The following is a 24,210-nucleotide window of genomic DNA, read 5'->3' on the forward strand; positions in this document are numbered from 1 at the left end:
TTGTGATGAATATCACCTTGTTATTTTCATATTTGTCTCTGTGAATAGTTCACCTTTTATTTATTTATTTTTTTGAGACGGAGTCTTACTCTGTTGCCCAGGCTGGAGTGCAGGGGCACAATCTCGGCTCACTGCAACCTCTGCCCTCTGGGTTCAAGTGATTCTCCTGCCTCAGCCTCCTGAGCAGCTGGGATTACAAGCACACACCACCATGCCCGGTTAATTTTTGTATTTTTTTGGTAGAGATGGGATTTCATCACGTTGGCCAGGCTGGTCTCGAACTCCTGACCTCAAGTGATCCGCCCACCTCGGCCTCTCAAAGTGCTGGGATTACAGAAGTGAGCCACTGCACCCGGCCTAATTCACCTTTTCAAGAAAAGCATTGTTTCCTAAGGGCACCTGGGAGGATGTGAACACTGGGGTGACACATATGTCAGTGGGTGGCTGACTTCACATTAGTTGAATTTGCGTACAGTCCTACTGGTTCAAATAATCATAATTATAGCTGACACTTACACAATACTTATGACATACAAGACACCAACTCATTTGGTCCTCCCAACACTAGGAGGGAAACTGAGGCACGGAGAGGCTAGGCAAGTTGCTCAGCATCCACCAGGGAGTGGCAGGCCAGGATTTGGCTCCAGAGTCCAGGTTTAAGAGCCTGCAGACCACCAGGTCTGTCTTGCAAGGAGGACAGGGCAGGGGCTTCTAATTTTGTACCCTGAAGGGCAGTTTCTTCATGTTCTAAGCTTGTCCACGCAACATTCACTTCCCTTCTTCCACACCTTTTTTTTTTTTTTGAGACGGAGTTTCACTCTCATTGCCCAGGCTGGAGTGCAATGATGCAATCTCAGCTCACTGCAACCTCTGTCTCGCAGGTTTAAGCGATTCTCCTGTCTCAGCCTCCCGAATAGCTGGGATTACAAGCATGAGCCACCATGCCTGGCTAATTTTGTACTTTTAGTAGAGACAGAGTTTCTCCATATTGGTCAGGTTGGTCTACAAACTTCCGACCTCAGGTGATCTGCCCGCCTTGACCTCCCAAAGTACTGGGATTACAGGCGTGAGCCACTGCACCCAGCCCTTTCTTCCACTTTTAAGGAAACCTAGGCCGGGCATGGTGGCTCACGCCTGTAATCCCAGCACTTTCCTAGCACTTTGGGAGGCCAAGGTGGGAGGATCACCTGAGCCCAGGAGTTTGAGACCAGCCTGGGTAACACGGCAAGACCCCATCTCTACAAAATAAAAAATTAGCTGGGCGTGGTGGCACAAGCCTGTAGTCCCAGCAACGAGATGGGAGGATGGCTTGAGCCTGGGAGGTCAAGGCTGCAGTGAGCTGTGATCATGCCACTGCACTCCAGCCTGGGTGACAGAGGGAGGCTCTGTCTCAAAAAAAAAGGAAACCCAGATTTTGCACAGGTCTCTACCCCTCATCAAAAGGATCCTAGTGCCAGCTTCAGAGTAAATCCCAGTGTCTCTTCCTCACCTTTTGATAATAGCATTCAACTTTCCTTTGGGAAAACTGCCCTTCTTCCATTGGATATACTCTGCTGGGAGGGTTGTTGGGCCACAAATCCACATCAAAAGATAATCGTGAGCCTCAAGCTGCGCCGGGCAGGCTGCCTCTCCTTGGCATTTGAATTTTGAGCAGAGAGACAAAAATTGAAGACAATTAGGCCTGAGCTATTTTGGGAGGCAGCAGGGTAGGTATAGTGACCAAGTGTGCTGGGTTCAAGTCCAGCTCCCTCCCTCACTTCCTAGCTGTGTGGCTTTGAGGAAGTCACTTAACCTCCTGGAGGAAATGTCATCCAGGAGCCAGTCGATACCAGGCATCAGGTTCTTCCCAGCAACGGGGCTGCAGCCCTCGATGTACCAGTGGTGGCTGTAGAGTTCAGCTCCAGGGCCTGGGAGGACAAAGGTACTGGTGGTGGCCAGTGCCTCCCCTCAGCCCCTTCCCTCCCTGCTCAAGGGTCAGCCCATCCAGGAAGCCTCCCCTGGCCCCTGGGAGAGCTTATCTGTTCCCCAGGGCACCTGAGCTCTCTGTACAGTCCCACGCCAGTGCCACCCCTTAGTGTACCATATAAAGGGAGATCTTGATAGGCAGCACTGCACAGGGCTGTCCCTAACTGCATTGCTGAATGGGTAGTACTTAGAACAGAACGCTGCAGAGTAAGCAGCTGTTAGGACCCTGGGCCGTGAAAACATCCACCAGTCTTGCCACTTGGACTGGACCCCTGGGGTGGCCTCATTTCCTATCCTTTCCCAGCCTGGCACTAGTTCCGAGTTCCTGTCGCCTTCAGGGAAGGACTCAGCTACCCCTACCTGATGTGGCCCCCTCCCGCCCTCTGGCTGCACTCCCTCCCACACATTACTCTATGCCCCTCCCCATTTCCCAAGAGCCTTTGCTCTTCATGCCTGTCCTGTGATCCCCTCTGCCTGAACCTCTGCTGGCCTCGTACAGCTATTCAGGTTGTCCACTGCACATGAGGTCCTGGCTACAACAGAGAATTGGGAGCTTCAGCCCATGTTCCATTCAAAAAGTTGGAGCCCTGGTCTGGAGCTGTGTCCCTTTTTCTAATTCATACCTATGAGAGTTGGAGTTCCCCTAGTGAACCGTCTTCCCCTTCCTCTACCTGGAAAACTACTCACATTTTATTCCCAGTTTTAACATGACCTCCTCTAGGAAGCCTGCCTGGACTCCGGATGGAATCAGTTGCACCGTGTCCCATGCTTCTATAACTTCTTTTGCATCCCTTTGACATAGCCGCAGCTCACCATTGACTGCAATGGTCTGTTCCTTTCTGTCCCCTGCTGGATTGTGGGTCCCAGGTGGTCTCTAACGCTGTTGAATCAACAAATGACTCAGCCAGGAATCAGGGCAAGGAGTGGTTTATTTCACAGCTGAGTGAAGGATGAGGCCCACAGCCTCGGTAGCAGCAGTAGCAGCTCCTCCCCGCCCAGTCCTCTCTTCTTGGTATGGTAGCCAAAGGCCAGGTCAGGAGCCAGGGAAACAGCCAGGGCACAGCCCTCCCGCCACAGGAGCTGGGTGGCCACAGAGCAGCAGCGGGCAGCAGTAGCAGCAGCAGGTTGGGGTGGAGGAAGGGGAGTGTTAGTTTGGCTGGCTGACTCCCATGCCCCCATGGATAGTGTTTGGTGAGGGTTGGGGAACCTGGACTGCTAGGTGGAGGGACATCTGGAGTGGCTCAGTCAGCTGTGAAGATGCGGCTGGAAATGTCATCCAGGAGCCAGTCGATGCCTGGCAGCAGGTTCTCCCCGGTGACGGCGCTGCAGCCCTGGATGCACCAGTGGTGGCTGCGGATGGAGTCCAGCTCCAGGGCCTGGAAGAACAAAGGTGCTGATGGTGGTGGCCAGTGACTGCAGACCCTGCCTGCCCTCAGCCCCTTCCCTCCCCAGCCCAGAGGAGCTCCACACCTCCCTCAAGGCCCTGTTCCAGGTCATCCCATCCAGGAAGCCCCGCTGGTCCCTGGGAGACTTTGTCAGCCCCCAGGGGCACCTGGGCTCTCTGTCCAGTACCACACCAGTGCCGCCCCTTAGTGATGTAAATGCAACACGGGCTCTTGAGCATCCCCCAGGATCTGGGCATCATGCCAGGAGCCCCACACACCCTCTCTCATTCTCCTCAAGTCCTCATGAGCCAGGGATTGTGTCAGTCATTTCACCAAGGAGGAAACCAAAGTTCAGAGAGGTTAAGCAACCTGCCTAAGGGCACATAGCTCATAAGTGGCAGAGCCAAGATTTTAACGCTGCTCTTTCTCGCTGTGGTGCTTGAGCACTAGAATCATGGTTAAAATGTGGGCTCTGGGGTCAGACAGGCTTCTGGTCTATTTAGTGGCTGTGTGACCTGGGACAAGTTACCTAATCTCTCTGAGCCTGCTTCACCATGTGTAAAATAATAGTTCTTACCTCATGAGGTTGTTGTGAGAATGAAATGAGTTAATCCATGCAAGGAGCAGAGCATACTGAAAGCACTCTGTTTGTGCTGGCTACTGTTAGCCTGTGAACAACACATGCGCTGGCTACTGTTAGCCTGTGAACAACACATGCGCAGTTCTGCCTTCCCCAGGCTGTGGGCCACCCCATGCCTTATTAATCACTGGATCCCCAGTGCCCTGCATAGGTCCTGCCACCTAGCAGGGGCTAATAAATGCTTTTATTATTACTTTTTTTGGTTATTTTTAATAAATGCTTTTAAAATAAAAAAAGTGCGCCCCTTTCCCTCAGCGAGCCTGTCCCAGGGCCTGGACTCACCTCGCGGATGGCATTAGAGGACAGTGCTCCAGGCAGGTCCTGCTTGTTGGCAAAGATGAGGAGGGTTGCTCCGGCCAGGCGCTGGGGAAGAGAAGACAGAGGGGTGGGGTGGGGACTCAGAGGACAGCCTGACCCCTTCTCTAATGGCCCAGAGCATCTGGGGTGAAGGATCGACCTGGAAGATCAAGGTGAGGCCCTGTGGTGGTGGGAGAGGCCCAGGAGTGAATTTGTGGACATAGCCATCAAGGCTGGACCACATGGGCGATGGCAGTCCTGGGCCAGGGTTCTGGTTCCAGTCAACCACCACAGGGGACACCGCTGTCCCCCATGCTTCAGCTTCCCCTTCCATAAACAAGGAGGGGTGCTGGATAAGATGATCCCTGAGCTCTCTGTGGTTCTAGACTGCTCCAATCTGATGACCAGACATGCACAGAGAATGTGATCTCTCCCTCTTCTGGGTTCACACAGCCCTTTAACCGTTCCACTCCCGACAGGCCACACTGTCCACCTCTGATTCTAGTTGTTTCCACATAAGTGTCTGTTATTGGGAGATGTGGGTGGACGGGTCTAACCCTTGGGCCTTGACCTGCCTTGACCAGCATTTGATGGCCCTGATCTCATTAGACCTGCTTCACTCACACAGGAGGTGTGTGCAGTGTGCCCAGGATAATCCCGACTCTGCCTGCAGAATCCCCCCTTTCACTCTCACAAGTGTCCTCATTTTCAACTAAATGCAATGTTGTAGCTTCAATCAAACACTGGAAACAAAAAGTATATTAGTGGAAAAACTGGTGAAATTCAAATAAAATCTGTAATTAAGATAATAGTAATTCACCAATGTTGATTTATTAGTTTGGACAGGCCACGGTTAGGTAAGATGGGGAAGCAAGGTAAAGGGTATATGGGGGACCTCTGTACTATCTTTGCAAGTTTCCTTCTTTTTTTTTTTGAGATGGAGTCTTGCTCTGTTGCCCACTCTGGAGTGCAGTGGCACAATCTCAGCTCACTGCAAGCTCTGCCTGCCAGGTTCACACCATTCTCCTGCCTCAGCCTCCTGAGTAGCTGGGACTACAGGCACCCGCCACCATGCCCGGCTAATTTTTTGTATTTTTGTAGAGACGGGGTTTCACTGTGTTAGCCAGGATGGTCTTGATCTCCTGACCTCATGATCTGCCCATCTCAGCCTCCCAAAGTGCTGGGATTACAGGTGTGAGTCACCGCGCCCTGCCCCTTATTTTTTTTTTTTTTTTGAGACAGGGTCTTGCTCTGTCACCCAGGAGGCTGGAGTGCAGTAGCATGATCACAGCTCACTGCAGCCTCGACCTCCTAGGTTCAACTGATCCTCCTGTCTGAGCCTCCAGAGTAGCTAGGACTACAGGTGCGTGCCACCACCCCTGGCTGAGGTCACACAGCGAAGAGTCAGACTCTTGAGCCAGGCTCCACAGCCTCTCAAAGCTTCATGCTGGCCTTGGGTCATCCTCCCTAAAGCCCAATGATGTGGGTGTCATCATCACCATTTCAAGGCACAGAAACTGATACTCAGGGTATTGACGTAGTAACAACCCAGGGACGTTAACTCAATCTCAGTCCACGGCACGTGTCCTGCCTCTGGCACCATGGGCCTCCCATGGTGGGGGCCCAGTGAAGGAATGGATCCTGCCTCTAGTTTCCCTCTGGGGCCACGGACCCCTCTGGGCATCTGCTGAGAAGGCGGCCACATGTCCACACATTTGCACAAAGGGTAGGAGCTGCCCACCTCCTCCACCAGCAGGCTCTGGAGCTCCCGCTGACAGTCCTGCATGCGCTGGTGGTCCGCGCTGTCCACTACCCAGATGAGGCCGTCAGTGCTCTCAAAGTAGTTCCGCCAGTAGGACCGCAGGGACTTCTGGCCACCCACATCCCAGATGTTCAGCTTGAATCTGGGCAAGAAGCAGGTGACAAGAGGGTCAGCTGGGCCCCTCTCCCACCTTCCCTGCCCTGCTCTGGGTTGGCCCACCCGTGGGGCCCCTGCTCACCCTCGGTGCTCCAGGGTCTTGATGTTGAAGCCCAGTGTTGGGGAGATGGTGTCAATGTCCTCCCCATTGAACTTCTTCAGGATGGTTGTCTTTCCAGCATTGTCCAGGCCACTGGGGCGCAGCAGGTTAAGGAGAAGTCCCTGTTCTCCGCCGGGTGGTGACATCGTCACAGAGCCCCTCTTAGGGGACTCATTATTTTCCGCCATGTATCAAACTGAGTTCAGCACATGCCTGGCCATCATTGGCCCACAATAAATGTGAAAGTATCAAGATATAAATATCATCTCTACTGACCAAAAGCTCCTTAATTTGTTGAACACCTACTATGTGCCAGACTCTCTTCTGGGTGCTTGAGGACAAAGCCCTGCCCTTAGGAAGCTTACACTCTAGTGGGAAGACAGTCAATAAAGTACAAACAAATGAGAAAAGAAGGAGCTGCCAGGTCCTGGCTAGTACCATCAACACAACAGAGAGGATTTCCGAGAGGGCCATCGGAGGCTCTTTCAGCTCGGGTGCCGGGGAAGGCCTCTCTGAGGTATCTGGAGTTGAGACCCAAAATACAAGGAGCAAGCTTTTTGAAGAACTAAGGGAAGAACAGATATCTGGAGGAAGCCACCCTCATGTGTTTCTGGAATATTCCAGACCTGCTACTGCAGAGTGCAAATTAATGGGTGTGCTTACTGTGGGAGGGAACCACCCTCCTCTATCCTCCCAACACTGCAGCTCAGTTGGGCATGGTGGGGTGGGCAGGTCCTGGACTGGACCACCTCTCCCTGCTCATCGGAGCTGGGGCGAATGAGCCCAGTCCAGGAGAGGGGTGAGGAGGAGACTTCCCCTGAGGCCCAGCCTTAGTCCCTGGAACCTGGCCGCTGATGACCCCCTGCCCCCAAGCCATCGTCCATGTTTCCTTCCCCTCTTGATCATCCCCACTGGCTGATGAGCTTGCCGTTCTTTCTCCCACCTTCAAAAGAGCAAATAGGCCGGGCGCGGTGGCTCACACCTGTAATCCCAGCACTTTGGGAGGCCAAGGCAGGTGGATTGCCTGAGGTCTGGAGTTCGAGACCACCCTGGCCAACATGGTGAAACTCCATCTCTACTAAAAATAAAAAAAATAGCTGGGTGTGGTACTGGGCACCTGTAATCCCAGCTACTTGGGAGGCTGAGGCAGGAGAATTGCTTGAACTCGGAAGGCAGAGGTTACAGTGAGCCAAGAACCTGCTTCTCCCCCAGTCCTCTCCACCTCAGCAAATGGCTCCTCACCCTTCTAACTGCTCAGGCCAGAAACTTCCATGACCTCACACTTCCATCATGGTCCAAGTCACCATTCTATCTCGCCTGCATCACTGTAGTGGCCAAACTGGTCTCTGATTCCTTCTATCCTCTGCACTTCTCACTGAAAGGGAAAATCAAAAACCAAAAGGCCCTAGGTGAGGTGGTTCCCATTCAACAGTCCTCCCCACTCCAGACACACTGCCCTCCTCGCCAGTCCTCTGAACACGCCAATTAGTCCTCCCAGGGCCTCTGACTTGCTGTTCTCTTTGCTTTAAAGTTTCCCCCCAGACTGCTATAAGGTTCAACCCTCACCTCCCTCATGTACTCAATTGTCACTTTTTTTTGAGACAGAGTTTCTCTCGTCACCCAGGCTGGAGTGCAATGACGCGATCTCAGCTTACCGGCTCACTGTAATCTCTGCCTCCTGGGTTCTAGCGATTCTCTTGCCTCAGCCTCCTGGGTAGCTGGGATTAAAGGTGTCCACCACCACACCCAGCTAATTTTTGTATTTTCAGTAGAGACGGAATTTCACCATGTTGGCCAGGCTGGTCTCAAACTCCTGACCTCAGGTGATCCATCCGCCTTGGTCTTTCAAAGTGCTGGGATTACAGGTGTGAGCCACCATGCCCCACCAACATACAGTGGCCTTCTTTGACCACCCTAAATTGCATTATTCTCCATACATAGATACGTAGTGGGAGCTCATCCTGGAGCAGTAAAAGGCCCTGTTCCCCAGAAGCATGGTCCAAAGCATGGCCCATATACATATATAATATGTATGGAGAATATATATATGTATAGATAGAGACGGGGTCTATGTTGCTCAGGCTGGTCTCAAACTCCTGAGCTCAAGCGAGCCTCCCACCTCAGTCTCCCAAAGTGCTAGGGTTACAGGTGTGTGCCACTGAGCACCCAGCCTCTATTACATATTTTACTTATTTCCTGTGTTATCATTTTTCTACCCCCCTGCATTACAGAATTTCCATGAAGGTAACATTTTTCTTTGTTTTAGTACCCTGGCCCCTAGGACAGTGCCTAGCACATATTAGGCACTCAATATTTATCAAATGAGTGAACTGTATGCTTTTCTCAGAGTTCTTTAAAACAGACATGGGGCCGGGCGCGGTGGCTCACGCCTGGAATCCCAACACTTTGGGAGGCCAAGGCAGGTGGATCACTTGAGGTCAGGAATTCGAGACCAGCCTGACCAACAAGGTGAAATCCTGTCTCTACTAAAAATATTCTTTAAAATGAGCCGGGCGTGGTGGTGGGTACCTGTAATCCCAGCTATTTGGGAGGCTGAGGCAGGAGAATCGCTTGAACCCGGGAGGCGGAGATTGCAGTGAGCTGAGATTGCGCCACTGCACTCCTGCCTGGGCAACAAGAGCGAAACTCCGTCTCAAATAAAATAAAATAAAATAAAACAGACATGGGCCGGACTCCGTGGCTCATGCCTATAATCCCAGAGTTTTGGGAGGCTGAGGTGGGAGGATCACTTGAGCCTAGAAGTTGGAGGCTGCAGTAAGCCTGGCCTGCGCCACTGCACTCCAGCCAGGGCAACAGAGCAAGACCCTATCTCAAAAATGTGAGATTTGATTATTAAGTTATATGTGCACGTAAGCGTCTTATCTCCCCTGCCATTCCCCCGCGGGGCCTGGCACAGAGCAGAGGGAACAGGTGCCAGCGCCTAAATGGACTCAGAAGGCGCACAGCGCGTACGGGGCACTCGGGCTCACACACACACATCCTCAGCCACAGGGTCATCCAAGGGCCGCGTAGCACCAAAGAGACGGACTGTTGGAGCCACGCTCGAAATGATCTGCAGAGCCCACATCCGCCACCCGCCACCCCGCACGCCCCCGAGATTCGCAGCTGGAGGGCGCGGCCGGGGCCTGGAACCTTTGGGCCCGGGGGAGATGAGAGCCGGGAAGGCAGCGGCCCCACGCTTGCGCCAGGCCGCCGGGTGGTGGCGTCCGAGTCATCTCCGGGACCCACCGCCCCTGACACTCAGGCCACCCGCCGCTGCGCCTGCAGGCCCGCTTCTGCGGCCCTCGGAGCTGGCCCCTGCCCCAGGCCGGGGGTGCTGCGCCTCCCGGCCCCCGGGGCGATTGGTGGGGCCGGCGTGGTGACGCCAGGGGCAGTTGGGACGCGCCGGCCGCCGCGTTCCGCTCCCGACAGGGGGCGCCCGGCACCGCCCGCCCGGCGGGGCCCCGCTACCCGCGCGGCTCCGGCGTCTGGGAGGATACAGCATGAGCAGTCGCAGCTCCCGCTCTTTCTGCTTCATCTTCTTCAGAATGGTCAGGAGCCCCATGGTCCCCGGAGCCCCTCCCGGCCGCCGTTTCTTCCCAGTCCCGGGACCCCGTTCCCGGTTCCTATTGGCTATCACGCTCGCCGACGGCACAGCCAATTGGCTGGACGCTCGTTTGGTCCCGCCCCCGCCGCACGTGATCGCGAGGTCGCCCGCGCAGCTGCTGCGAGAGTGCCCCTAGCGGCGCAGGAGCCTTTTGTGCTGCCGCCCGCCCTGACGCTGCGCCTCCCGAAGGCTGAGGCTGGGGGAGTAAGGGCGACACCCTCACCCTTTCCCCCGCCAGACCGGGGCTTTGGGCCAGAGCGGAAACTTTGAAGTTCCTGAGTTGCATCTTGGCTGCGTCTGACCTCAGAGTCAGAACCCAGGGTCTCCAGGTACGGACGAACTCATCTTGGGGCCAGTGTAGGCCCCTGTTCCCAGCAACACGGTCCAAATCCTGCTCCTCTGGGCCCTCGGCATCGTCCTCAATCTGCCAGTGACAGAGCAGAAAGTTGGGCCTCCCCCTACCCTGCTTCTGTGGCTCTCAGTTCAGGGCGGCGGTGCCCCCTGGAGGCCGTTCGAAAACGTGCGGGGCGTCCCTGGGTTCCAATGACGGAATTGTAGTCCCGTCCTAAAGGCTCCCCCACGCAGAGGCCCAGCGTTTCCCTGTTGAGAAGCACAATTCCTACTTTTGCGGATGGAAAAACTGAGGCCCAGATGGTGCTTAGCACAGTGGTTGGCATGTAGTAGGTGCTCGATAAATATTTGTTGTTGAATGAATGGCTTTGTCCAAGAGTTTCATTCTTTACCTTAGCGCTCAAGAAGTCCAGAAGAAGTGAGGAAATAGGTCAAGCATCAAGCCTATTGTAAACTCAGGAGAGAGCCTTATTGTCTTAATTTGGTGCCCCAGCCGGCTGCAGGCTAAATGTGAATAGGCAGCGCAGAAGATCCTCTCTCTTTCTTGGGAAAGAGCTGTCAGCCCCAGCTGAAGACAATGGCTAACTCCTGTGTAACTGTTTGCAGTGCACTCCACGTGTTCAGCTTCATCCTCCCCGCAACCCTGAGAGGTTTCTATTCTTTCCGTAGCTATGATAATGGAATCCAAAGTGTTTAAGGAGCGTGGGTGAGATTCAAACTCAGGTCTGGTCAATGGTAAAGCACAATGTCTTCATGCCTCCCTGAAGTTTGCCTAGAGAGCGGTCTGGAAGAAGCTGGAGCTTCCCATCTTGCAGAAAGGGGCTTGTGGTCAGAGGAGGGCTGAACAGATAGGCTGCCTGAGTGTGACCCTTTGGTCAGCACCATTTACCCTCCATCAGACACACACAAAGGAAGAAACTGAGCATAGCGCCTACCCAGAGACTTTGAAACCCAACTAAGATCAAAATGGGAAATGCTAGCTGGGCGCGGTGGGTCACACCTGTAATCCCAGCAGTTTGGGAGGCCGAGGCGGGTGGATCACAAGGTCAGGAGTTCAAGACCAGCCTGGCCAACATGGCGAAACCCAGTCTCTACTAAGAATACAAAAGATTAGCCGGGTGTGGTAGTGGCACCTGTAATCCCAGCCACTCGGGAGGCTGAGGCAGAGAATTGCTTGAACCTGGGAGGCGGAGGTTGCAGTGAGCCAAGATTGTGCCACTGCACTCCAGCCTGGGTGACAGAGCGAGACTCCATCTCAAAAAAAAAAGAGAAATGCCTAGAGGTAGGAGCCTGCTATCCTCCTTCTAGGAGCCTGCACCACAGGCATTCTGGATATGACACGGAAGTTCACTGTGGCATAGTTTGGAACAGCAAGAAGTTGGAAAAAACCTAAGTGTCTCCAGTGAGGGCAGGTTACCTCAGCCGGGGTAGGTGCATGTGGATTCCATGAAGCCCTTAAAACAGTGAAGCGGGCCTGGCGCAGTGGCTCATGCCTGTAATCCCAGCACTTTGGGAGACCGAGGTGGGTGAATTGCTTGATCCCAGTAGTTCAAGACCAGCCTGGCCAACTTAGGGAGACTCCCATCTCTACAAAAAATACAAAAATTAGCCAGATGTGCTCACTTGAACCCAGGAGGCGAAGGTTGCAGTGAGCTGAGATTGTACCACTGTACTCCAGCCTGGGGGATGGAGTCTATTTAAAAAAAAAAAAAAAAAAATTAGGTGTGATGGTGCACATCTGTAGTCCCAGCTGCCTAGGAGGCTGAGGTGGGAGCCTGGGAGGACGAGGCTGCAGTGAGCCGTGATAATGCCACTACACTCTAGTTTTCATGACAGAGTTACACCCTGTCTCAAAGAAACAGAAAACAGTGAGGTGGAGCTGTAAGATAGCAGTGTGGAAAGATGTCCGCACCATACTAAATGAAAAACAAAAACAAATTCAGTCCTGTTTTAGTTTTAAAAATAACATTAACTGGAAATATGCCCACTTAGCAATGTTTTTTAATCTATGAGATGCATTCCATTAAGGAAGTGGATTGTAAAATTAGTGTCACAAAGAGGTTGAACTGTATGAAATTGCCCATATTTGACAGTTTTGAGTACACAGATGTATGGTTCAACTTAGTAGCATTAACAAAAATGAAACAGAATGAACAGAACTGAAAACATTACTACCTTTACCCATGTAGTAAAGGTAAGTAGTGTTTGGTGAAACATTTGTTTCAGATATTTATACAGATATGAATACTTCTCACTGTGAGTCACAGTCACAAAAGTTTGAAAATCAGTGCAATGCAGCTGTTAACTGGGGAGTAAGTTTGGGACAACATAAAATTATTGCCTTGGGCGTTTCTTTTTTATTTTTTTTTTGAGACGGAGTCTCGCTCTGTCATCCAGGCTGGAGTGCAATGGCGTGATCTCAGCTAATTGCAAGCTCCACCTCCCGGATTCACACCATTCTCCTGCCTCAGCCTCCCGTGCAGCTGGGACTACAGGCGCCCGCCACCACACCCGGCTAATTTTTTGTATTTTTTTTTTTTAGTAGAGACGAGGTTTCCCCATGTTGGCCAGGATGGTCTCGATCTCCTGACCTCATGATCCGCCCGCCTTGGCCTCTCAAAGTGCTGAGATTACAGGCATGAGCCACTGCGCCTGGCCTGCCTTGGGTGTTTCTGTATTTTCTTTTTTTCTTTGAGACAGAGTCTGACTCTGTCTCCCAGGCTAGAGTGCAGTGGCACAATCCCGGCTCACTGCAACCTCTGCCTCTTGGGTTCAAGCGATTCTCCTGCCTCAGCCTCCTGAGTAGCTGGGATTACAGGCATGAGCCACCATGTCTAGCTAATTTTTATATTTTCAGTAAAAACAGGGTTTCACAATGTTGGCCAGGGTGGTCACGAACTCCTGGCTTCAAGAGATTCGCCTTCCTCAGCCTCCCAAAGGGCTGGGATTACAGGTGTGAGCCACTGCACCCAGCCTTGGATTGTTTTATTTCCTACCAGTAGCATTGAAAGAACTTGTTCAAATGTCTGGCTTAAAGTCTTGCCTGTCCATGCTGTTCCCAGAGGCCACATAGTAGAATTTCAGTGAATAGAAATTTAAAAAAAAAAAAAAAAAAAAAAAATCCAAGCTCTGTGAAAAAGGAGGAGTTCAGGAAGTCACTATGTTTAACTTTTTTTTTTGAGACGGAGTCTCGCTCTGTCACCCAGGCTGGAGTGCAGTGGCACAATCTCAGCTCACTGCAAGCTCCATGTCCCGGGTTCACGTCATTCTCCTGCCTCAGCCTCCCGAGTAGCTGGGACTACAGGCGCCGCCACTACGCCTGGCTAATTTTTTTGTATTTTTAGTAGAGACGGGGTTTCACCGTGTTAGTCAAGATAGTCTTGATATCCTGACCTCGTGATCCACCCACCTCGGCCCCACAAAGTGCTGGGATTACAGGCGTGAGCTACCACGCCCACCCAACTATATTTAACTTTTTAAACATTTTTTAGAGACAGAGTCTCACTCTGTCACCCAGGCTGGAGTGCAGTGGCACGATCATGGCTCACTGCAGCCTCAAGCAGTCCTCTCACGTCAGTCTCCTGAGTAACTGGGACTACAGGTGCATGCCATCAAGCCTGGCTAATTTTTTATTTTTATTTATTTTATTTTTTTATTTTTTTTTTGAGATGGAGTCTCGCTCTGTCACCCGGGCTGGAGTGCAGTGGCCGGATCTCAGCTCACTGCAAGCTCCACCTCCCAGGTTTACGCCATTCTCCTGCCTCAGCCTCCCGAGTAGCTGGGACTACAGGCGCCCGCCACCTCGCCCGGCTAGTTTTTTGTATTTTTTAGTAGAGACGGGGTTTCACCGTGTTAGCCAGGATGGTCTCCATCTCCTGACCTCGTGATCTGCCCGTCTCAGCCTCCCAAAGTGCTGGGATTACAGGCTTGAGCCACTGCGCCCGGCCAAGCCTGGCTAATTTTTAAAATTTTTTTGTAGAGACGAGGGTCTCGCTGTGTTGTCTGGGCTGGTCTTGAACTGCTGTGCTTAGGTGATCCTCTCACCTCAGCCTTCCAAAGTGCTGGGATTACAGGCATGAGCCACCCCACTTGGCCTGTGTTTAACTTTTGAAGAACTAACTGTAGCTAGAAATTGGGTGGAGAGGCGTTCAAAGACAAGTAAGGGGCCTCATTACAAGCTGTGTTTTCATTTGCCTCATGGAAAGGAGGAAAGAGAGCTCTTTTTTCTTTCTTTTTTTTTTTTTTTCTGAGATGAAGTTTTGCTTTTGTTGCCCAGGTTGGAGTGTGATGGCGAAATCTCAGCTTGCTGCAACCTCCATCTCCCAGGTTCAAGCGATTCTCCTGCCTCAGCCTCCCAAATAGCTGGGATTACAGGCGTGTACCACCACGCCCGGCTAATTTTTGTATTTTTAGTAGAGACGGGGTTTCACCATATTGGTCAGGCTGGTCTCGAACTCCTGACCTCAAGTGATCCACCCACCTCGGCCTCCCAAAGTGTTGGGATTACAGGCGTGAGCCAATACACCTGGCTTTTTTTCTTTCTGTTTTTTTACTTTCAAGCAGAGGAACAGAAGAGAGCTCTTAAATAAAATCTTTGGGAAATACCTTTGGAAGAAAACTAGGAAAGAAGATGTATAGAGCTGTAGTTATATATAACTGTGAATATGAATATATATATATATATATATTTTTTTTTTAACAAGAAAGAATCGTGAAATTAAAATACCCAAATCGTGACATCTGTGAAACCTGCTTTTGAAGGGGAAACTTCTTAGGTCTGAGTAAGTGGCTTGTAACCTGAGGATAGAGATCTAGAGCCTTTTACCAAGGCATGTTTACCCAACATCTGGAAAGAAAAGTTTGGCATTATTATTATTATTTTTGAGAGAGGGTCTCACTCTATCACCCAGGCTGAAGTGCAGTGGCACAATCACGGCTCACTGCGGCCTTGATCTCCCTGGGCTCAGGTGATCCTCCCGCCTCAGCCACCTGAGTAGCTGGGACTAAAGGTCTGTACCACCACACGCAGCTAATTTCTGTATTTTTTGTAGAGACTGGGTTTTGCCACGTTGCCCAGACTGGTCTCGAACTCTGGGCCCCAAGTGATCCTCCCATCTTGACCTCCCAAAGTGCTGGGATTACAGGCGTCACCCACTGTGCCGGGCCTGAAAATTTGGCATTATAGTTTTAATTTTAAAAAGTAAATCATTTTAATCAACCATTATATTTCAGGTATTACCTTTATAATAATAAGAAAAGTAACAAAACTCTATATTATGGAACCAGAAGGAAAAAAGACCGGGGAGAAGACTCTGCTTAAATTAGAATTGCTGACCATTAAGCATTAGGAAGGAGTATACTCAAGTATTTTATTTATTTATTTATTTGTTTATATATCTAAATATTTATTTTTAAGTTTGCTCTAGACACACAGTTTCTGTTTTAATTTTTTTTTTTTTTTTTTGAGACAGGGTCTCTTTCTGTCGTCCAGGCTGAAGTGCAGTGGCATGATCACAGCTCACTGCAGCCTCGTCCTCCCAGGCTCACATGATCCTCCCACCTCAGCATCCCAAGTAGCTTGGACCACAGGCACATGCCACCATGCCCAGCTATTTTTAAAATTTTTTAATTTTTTTTTCTTAAATAATGATGAGGCTGGGCGTGGTGGCTTATGCCTGTAATCCCAGTACTTTGGAAGGCCAAGCTGGGTGGATCACTTGATGCCAAGAGTTTGAAACCAGCTTGGCCAACATGGCAAAACCTCGTCTCTATTAAAAATACAAAAAATTGGCCAGGCGTGGTCACGCGTGCCTGTAGTCCCAGCTACTTGGGAGGCTGAGGCATGAGAATCGCTTGAACCCGGGGGTGGTGGGTGGCAGCGGAGGTTGCAGTGAGCCGAGATTGCGCCACTGCACTCCAGCCTGTATGAGACAGAATGAGACTGTCTCAAAAGAAAATTAAAAAAAAAAAAAAGAGGGAGCAAGTTATGATTGTGTTCATGTGTGAGAAGCAGCACTTATATCTGGTGTAAATTGCTCCAGATTTCTTATGCTTATAAAGGAGTCTCAATAAGAGATGGGAAATTGGGTTCTCTGGATTCTTAGTTTTCCCTGTTTAACCCTTCACTGTCATTTGTTGCCCTCTGTGGACTTGCCTTATTTTTCTGCAGTGTTGCAGCAAGTGAAATATTCTCCATGCAGCTGCTCATGAAACCTTAACCAGGAGGTAGCAGATATCTGTGTTAGAGGAGTCTCTCCCTTATAGATGATGTAAGTTAAATTACTACCCAGTCTAGAGTGCACCAGCTTCAGACATAATGCTCAAACCATGTCATTGGGAGTCAAACTCTTACTCTATGTGCTGTCCTCTGGGCTGGCTACATTCTCAGGCAGAGCCTGCCCATGGGAGTGGGTCGGCCACCAGAAACACCATCTTAGTAGCACCCCAGGGGGGCACATCCCCAGCACCTACCACTTTCCCAGTAGCTCCAACAAAAGTCCCAGGCCTGGCCTTCCTTGGTCTGGCTTGGGTCACGTGCCTATTCCTGACATCAATCACTGTGACCAGGTGAGATTGGCAAGGCCAGGGCCCCAGGCCCATGCTGGAGCACAGGGTTGAGGTCACCTTGTTGCCCAGGTTAACCTCAAAATCCTAGGCTTAAGTGATCTCCCCACCTTGGCCTCCCAAAGCGTTGGGATTACAGGCGTGAGCCACCACATCTGGCCTATTTAATTCTTTTAAACTTTTATACATTGTTTATATTAGATTGTTTATGATAAAGTCACAGTTTTAATGAGAAGACAGAAAACCTGTTTTCCCTCTCTGATAAGACAATCTATGATGCCAGTCTTATTTTTTGGACCACATGCCTGTGACAGAGGCACCAACCAGCACGTGCTGGCAGCTTACCCAAGTGTAGGTTTTGTCCCACTAATTAATAAGCAAAGAACTGGAAGCACAGAGATGGCAACTGCATACAGACCATAGTTCTGCCCTCCCACCGCTCATCTTCCTGTAGGCCTTTTTTTTTTGAGACAGTCTCACTCTGTCATCCAGGCTGGAGTGCAGTGGTGCGATCTTGGCTCACTGCAACCTCCACCTCCCGGGTTCAAGCGATTCTCCTGCCTCAGCCTTCCGAGTAGCTGGGATTACAGGCATGCACCACCATGCCTGGCTAATTTTTGTATTTTCAGAAGAGACAGGGTTTCACCATGTAGGCCAGGCTGGTCTTGAACTCCTGGGTTCAAGTGATCCACCCACTTCGGCCTCCCAAAGTGCTGGGATTACAGGCATGAGCTGCTGCGCTCAGCCTCTGCAGGTTTTACATATCCAAAGACAGCTGGGTCCCTAGTGCTGGTCACTGATGATTCAGTGGGTGTGTACATCCTGCATGCCACTGCTGCATGCCTCATAAGACAAGTCAGAGTTTTCAAGCATCTTCATTACAGGTCTTAGCCCATCTGCCAGTGTGGGAGGCAACAGAGGCATCCTCCCCAATTTCCAGATGACAAAAGGAGGTGTTACTCATCCCCCAAGGGCACATGACATCTGCAAGCTATTCCAGAACCTTCGGAGGTAGAAAGGACTTGAAAATCTGAGCTCTTCCAACAGCCACGTGCTCGTCCACCTCACCTGTTGCTTGTGCTGGATGCTTCCTGCCTCTATGGGGCTGAGCCTGGTGAATGAATGCAGGAGAAACTGTTGCCTCTGGCTGCCTGTGTCCTGCTGTGCCCTTACTCTGGAACCTGAGCGGCAGGTACCCCTCTTCTGTCCATGTGACAGACCCCCCCACTCACCTGGATCGATGCAGCAGTCTCCTGACCAGCTTCCCTGCTCACCTGCTCCAAGGCACAGAGACCTTTTTATTTTTACTGATTTATTGAGACAGAGTCTCACTCTGTCGCCCAGGTTGGAGTGCAGTGGCGTGATCTTGGCTCACTGCAACCTCTGCCTCCCGGGTTCAAGTGATTCTCGTGCTACAGCTTCCAGGGTAGCTGGGGTTACAGGCATGAGCCACCATGTCTGGCTAATATTTGTATTTTTAGTAGATGGGGCTTCACCATGTTGGCCAGGCTGGTCTTAAATTCCTGACCTCAGGCGATCCACCTACCTTGGCCTCCCAAAGTGCTGGGATTACAGGCATGAGCCACAGCGCTCGGTCAACCCTTTTATTTTTTATTTATTTTTATTTATTATTGCTATTATTATTATTTTGAGATGCAATCTCAGTCTGTTGCCTAAGCTGGAGTGCAGTGGCTCCTGTCTGTTGCCTAAGCTGGAGTGCAGTGGCTCCTGCTTCAGCCTCCTGAGTAGCTGGGATTACAGGCGTCCACCACCACGCCCAGCTAATTTTTGTGTTTTTGGTAGAGACAGGGTTTCGCCATGTTGGCCAGGCTGGTCTCAAACTCCTGATCTCTGGTGATCCGCCCACATCCGCCTCCCAAAGTGCTGGGATTATAGGTGTGAGTTACCGTGCCAGGCCTATTTATTTATTTTTGAGATGGAGTCTTGCTCAGCAGTGCGATCTCGGCTCACTGCAGCCACTACCTCCTGGGTTCAAATGATCCTCCCACCTCAGCCTCCCAAGCGTGCGCCACCACGTCCGGCTAATTTTTGTATTTTTAGTAGAGACAGGGTTTCATCATGTTGGCCAGGCTGGTCTTGAGCTCCTGACCTCAAGTGATCCTCCTGCCTCGGCCTCCCAAAATGCTGGGATTACAGGTGTGAGCCACCATGCCCAACCAGGGACCCTTTTAACATCTGCATCAGATCACATTCTCCTCTGCTCAGAGCCCTCTGGTGCTCTCTGTATCTTTCAGAGTAAAAGCCCAAGGTTCTCACTGGCCTAAGAGCCCCTGCGTGAATGGCCCGTGGCCTCCACCCCAATTTCTTGCTCCCCCGACCCTGCCAGTCCCAGGAGTCCACTACACCACTCTGCCCCCGACCCCAGCCAGTACCTCACTGTCACGGCTCTCTCCTCTTCAGTTCTTTGCTCAAATATCCAATGTCAAAAACAATTTTGTTTTGTACAAATGTCTCAATGAGGCTCAGTCTGACCCCACTATTTACATGTGAAATCCCCCACCCTACACTCCCCACGGCCCTTACCTAGCTCTCTTTTCCCCGTGGTACCTGTGGACTCCCACCAGACTAGATAATTCCCTTAATAGAATTATTGTCTCCCTGCTCCTCCCTAGGATGGAAATGCCACAAGGGCAGGACTTGAATCTTTTTTAAAAAACAGATGTCTCCCAGCACCCAGAGCAGGGCCTGCCACATAGGAGATGCTCAGGAAATAGTTGCTGGGTGGTAGAAATAGGGATAGAGGTTTGTGAATTGCTTTCTAGCTGCTTTCACAGACAGGAAGCAGCAGGGCTTCACCAGGCTTGTTCTCGCCATCAGGTTTCTCAGCCCCCAAACCATGGCAGACCCGGCTCCCACTCTCTGAGATCCCCACAGATTCCAACTCCCACACCGGCCCCAAATCAAAAAGGGCGTCTTGGCTGGGCATGGTGGCTCATGCCTGTAATCCCAGCACTTGGGGAAGCCGAGGCACGTGGATCACCTGAGATCAGGAGTTTGAGACCACCCTGGCCAACATGGCAAAACTCCATCTCTACTAAAAATAAAAAAAATAGCTGGATGTGGTGCTGGGCATGGTGCTGGGCACCTGTAATCCCAGCTACTTGGGAGGCTGAGGCAGGAGAATTGCTTGAACTTGGGAGGCAGAGGTTACAGTGAGCCAAGATGGTGCCACTGCACTCCAGTCTGGGCGACAGAGTGAGACTCCATCTCAAAAAAAAAAAAAGAAAAGAAAAAGGGCATCTCGGCTGGGCGCAGTGGCTCACGCCTGTAATCCCAGCACTTTGGGAGGCCGAGGCGGGTGGATCACAAGGTCAGGAGATTGAGACCATCCTGGCTAACACAGTGAAACCCCGTCTCTACTAAAAATACAAAAAACTAGCCAGGCGTGGTGGCGGGCGCCTATAGTCCCAGCTACTTGGGAGGCTGAGGCAGGAGAATGGCGTGAACCTGGGAGGCAGAGCTTGCAGTGAGCTGAGATCTGGCCACTGCACTCCAGCCTGGGGGTCAGAGCGAGACTCCGTCTCAAAAAAAAAAAAAGGGGGGGGCATCTCATAGGTACCCCTCCCCATGGGTGCCGGGAAGGGAAGACTGAGCCCCAGAGTGGAAGGCAGGTGGCAGTGCTGGGGGAGGCACCCAGGTCTCTGTCTGCAGCACCAACCTCGGTTCATTGCTAGTCCCTTGTTTAGAAAAAAGCCTCCCAAGAGGTGCAGGCAGGCCCTGGCCTCCCTGAGAAGTCATTGTCAAGTTCCTTCATTTTATTTTATTTATTTTGAGACACGATCTTGCTCTGTCTCCCAGGCTGGAATGCAGTGATGTGATCTCAGCTCACTGCAACCTCTGCCAACCAGGCTCAAGTGATCCTCCCATCTCAGCCTCCTGAGTAGCTGGTACTGTAGGCTCACACCACCATGCCCAGCTAATTTTTGTTTTCATTTTTGGGGTTTTTGTTGTTGTTGTTGTTGTCAGAGATGGGGTCTTGCCGTGTTGCCCAGGTTAGTCTTGAACTCCTGGGCTCAAGTAATCCTCCTGCCTTGGCCTCCCAAAGTGCTGGGATTATAGGGTGTGAGCCACAGCGCCTAGTTAAGTTCCTTCATTTTACACATGAGGAAACAGGTCCAGAGAGGGCACAAGACTGTCTGAGACATTGAAGCTTGGTGCACGTGAGCTGCAGGTGAACTCAGCTCTCTAGAGAACCCCATCCCCAGACTTTCTTCCGGATGGGGCTCCCTTTCCAGCTCCTGGGACCCTGGTCTGGGGCTTCTGGGAATCAATCCTGCTCCTGCAGACCCACAACAGTTACAAATGCTCCCTGCCCTCTAAGGGTGTCCTGTGCCCCTGTTATTTCCACTCCAGGCCCCAGGATGTTTGTTGGATTGAAGGGGTGGCCTACCCCTCCACACCTGTGGACGTTTCTCGTTAGGTGGAACAAGAGACTTGAGAAAGGAAGTGAGACACAGAGACAAAGTATAGAGAAAGAAAAAGTGGGCCCAGGGACCGGCGCTCAGCTTACAGAGGACCCATGCCAGCACCGGTCTCTGAGTTCCTTCAGTATTAAAGAAAAGGAAGTGGCAGGATAATAGGATCATTATAGGGAGAAAGTCAGCAGTAAGACATATGAATAAAGATCTCTGTGACATGAATAAGTTTAAGGAAAAGTGCTGTGCCTTGATATGCATATGCAAACATCTCCATAAACCTTTTTAGTGCATAAAGAGCAGCATTGCTAGCAAGTCCCGCCTTTCGCCCTAAGGCGGTTTTCTCCTTTCTCAGTAAACAGAACATACAATCGGGTTTTACACCGAGATGGTCCATTGCCCAGGGATGGGCAGGAGACAGATGCTTTTCCCTATCTCAACCGCCAACAACCGCCAAGAAGCCTTCTTTCCTCTTGTACTGGTCCTTCTCAGCACAGACCCTTCATGGGTGTCAGGCTGGGGGACGATCAGGTCTTCCCCTTCCCACGAGGCCATATTTCAGACTACCACATGGGGAGAAACCTTGGACAATACCTAGCTTTCCTAGGCAGAGGTCCCTGCGACCTTCGGCAGTGTACGTGTCCCTGGGTACTTGAGATTAAGAGAATGGTGATGACTTTTAACCAGCAAGCTGCCTTCAGGCACTTGTTTAACAAAGCACACCCTGCACAGCCCAAAATCCTTTAAACCTTGAGTCACCACAGCACATGTCTCTTGCAAGGACAAGGTTGGGGGTGGGGTCACAGATTAACAGCATCTCAAATACAGAACAAAATGAAGTCTCTTATGTCTACTTCTTTCTATATAGACACAGTAACAGTCTGATCTTTCTTTCTTTTCCCCACATTGGATCAGTGAGGAATACATGAGAAGAGCACACGGAGGCTGCAGCAGAACCTGGGTTTGTCTGTCTCCGCTGCCTTCTTGTACTTGGCCAGTTCCCCTCTTCTTGCTAGGCCTCAGTTTCCCCAGTTGCAAAACAAACTGGAGAATCTCTGGAGTCCTCTGATGGTGACTGACTGCTGACCTGTGTGGTCAAAGCTCTCCTGCACCCTTGGTGCTAACCTTGATGCTGGTTCTGCCAAGGGCAGCGCCGTCTTGTCTGTTGCATTTCAAGTCACTAGCTAGCCTGGATTGGGCTTCATTTCCCACCCCACTGCACCCCAGCCAGCCCTCCAGTCCCTTGCTCCATGAGCTTGGCTGGCCACTCCCTGGCACCAGCCTCTGCATGAGGCCCTCCCGTCTTTAGGGGTAACTAGGACAAGAGCAAGGGACTTACCCTGTCTGAGGTCACTGGTGACCACTTTCCATACCTTGTTTCAGTCATCAGGGCAGCCCTGGCAAAGTGAGGGAATTATCACCATTTTACAGACAAGGACAGTGAGAACCCAGAAAAACCAAGGGCCTTGTCCAAGCTCACACAGTAGCAGGACAGAGCGAGGATTGAACCCTGGTCTTTTCGGGACTTCAACTGCCTGGGAAAATCCAGGAGCTATAGTCGCAACTGCCATTTGCAAACAAAGCCCTGGGATGCTCTCAGACTCTTCAGAGCTCAGCTGTTTATAATTTATACTGCCTGCCCGTTTCCAGAAGTTCCAGACCACTTCCTGGAAAGATGTGCAAGTACATTAAAGGAATGGCAGAGACTCAGAAGCACAAGGCATTGGAGGTGGCAAAGAGCCAGCAGGAGTGGGGGTTGGGGAGGGGAGTGAGCGTGGGAAGGTGCACCGAGGACCAGGCAGTGAAGAGCCCCATAGAGCCCTGGGGAAGTCACTTAGTTCCTGGGAGGCCCAGCTATTTGCAGACTCCATCTTTTTTCATTTTTATTTTTTAACACGGAGTCTCTGTTGTCCAGACTGGAGTGCAGTGGTGCAATCTCGGCTCACTGCAACTTCTGCCTCCCAGGTTCAAGCAACTCTCCTGCCTCAGCCCCCCGAGTAGCTGGAAATACAGGCATGTGCCACCATGCCTGGCTAATTTTTGTATTTTTAGTAGAGACAGAGTTTCACGAGGTTGGCCAGGCTGGTCTTGAACTCTTAATTTGCCAACCTCGGCTTCCCAAAGTCCTGGGATTACAGGTGTGAGCCACTGCGCCTGGCCCAGACTCCATCTTTAATGAGCACTGAAATGTGCTGTGCACAATGTGCTGAAAGTAAGTCTGTTTTTCTCTCCCCACGCCCTGGGGAGTCCCCATGATGCTTCCCCTGTCTCTGCCCAGCATTCAGTACATCTGGAATCATCCTTTGGCAAGCCCTTGCTTTCCTGTCCACGGGTCCCTGACTGCTGGGACCTTCCTCCGCATCTTGGGCAGCTGTGAAACAATGGACAGGAAGAGTGCTGAGCTTGGTATCAGAGGCAGGGGGGCATTGGAGTCTATCAACCTGGGGAGGTGACCAGGGTCCAGGATGTGCTGCTGAGTGGCAGTTTCCTCATGTCGGAAGCTGAGCTGAGGTTGTGGGATCAACTGGCATCTACTCACCCTTCTTCTGCCAACAGTACCCAATGCCCTGGGGAACTGCCCCTTCACCCCTAGTCCCTATGGTTTAGATGGGGCTGACCCCAACCCTGGGCTCCAGGATGGGCTTGAAGTCCTGGCCTTGCCAATCTCACCTGGTCACAGTGATTGATGTCAGGAATAGGCACATGACCCAAGCCAGACCAAGGAAGGCCAAGCCTGGGACTTTTGTTGTAGCTACTGGGAAAGCGGGAGGGGCTGGGGATGTGCCCCTGCTGGGGTGCTGTGAAGCTGGTGTTTCTGGTGGCCATCCTACTGCCATGAGCGGGCTTTGCCTGAGAATGTAGCCAGCCCGGAGGACAAATAGAGGAAGAGTCTGACTCCCGATGACATCGTTTGGGCATGGTGTCTGAAGCTGGTACACTCTAGACT

At 51.4% G+C, this 24,210-nt stretch overlaps 2 protein-coding genes across 4 annotated transcripts in view; one reads left to right on the top strand and one right to left on the bottom strand.

The window, feature by feature from the left end:
- Nucleotides 1-2,876: 2,876 nt before the first annotated feature.
- Nucleotides 2,877-9,909, bottom strand: ARL2 (ARF like GTPase 2). 2 transcript variants are annotated; one of them, XM_007991884.3, is made up of 5 exons: nt 9,806-9,909; nt 6,288-6,398; nt 6,029-6,191; nt 4,273-4,353; nt 2,877-3,341 (listed from the first exon to the last, which is right to left on the bottom strand). In XM_007991884.3, the coding sequence occupies exons 1-5, from the start codon at nt 9,868-9,870 to the stop codon at nt 3,207-3,209; spliced, it is 555 nt and encodes a 184-aa protein (XP_007990075.1). In that variant the 5' UTR covers nt 9,871-9,909; the 3' UTR covers nt 2,877-3,206. The 2 variants fall into 2 exon arrangements, with proteins under 2 accessions (XP_007990075.1, XP_007989999.1); XM_007991808.3 differs by lacking the exons at nt 2,877-3,341; nt 4,273-4,353 and having other exon boundaries at nt 5,480-6,191.
- Nucleotides 9,910-10,048: 139 nt separating this feature from the next.
- The window catches only part of BATF2 (basic leucine zipper ATF-like transcription factor 2), a 29,827-nt gene continuing 15,665 nt past the window's right edge, over nt 10,049-24,210 (top strand). Inside the window, exon 1 of one of the 2 annotated variants that reach the window (XM_073014848.1) lies at nt 10,049-10,241. The gene's annotated coding sequence lies outside the window, so the exon portion shown is untranslated. The remainder of the gene's footprint in view (nt 10,242-24,210) is intronic. The other variant, XM_073014849.1, reaches the window with a different exon arrangement.

Source organism: Chlorocebus sabaeus, chromosome 1 (genome assembly GCF_047675955.1).
Source record: "Chlorocebus sabaeus isolate Y175 chromosome 1, mChlSab1.0.hap1, whole genome shotgun sequence".
In the NCBI taxonomy this organism is placed as follows: Eukaryota; Metazoa; Chordata; class Mammalia; order Primates; family Cercopithecidae; genus Chlorocebus; species Chlorocebus sabaeus.

Bases quoted from the DNA above. Each gene is read 5' to 3' on its own strand.
- ARL2 (XM_007991808.3), bottom strand. From the start codon at position 9,870: ATGGGGCTCCTGACCATTCTGAAGAAGATGAAGCAGAAAGAGCGGGAG. The intron at 6,399-9,805 runs GTATCCTCCCAG...GCTGCGCCCCAG, and splicing joins GAGCTGCGACTGCTCATGCT to TGGCCTGGACAATGCTGGAA. The intron at 6,192-6,287 runs GTGAGCAGGGGC...CTTCTTGCCCAG, and splicing joins AAGACCCTGGAGCACCGAGG to ATTCAAGCTGAACATCTGGG.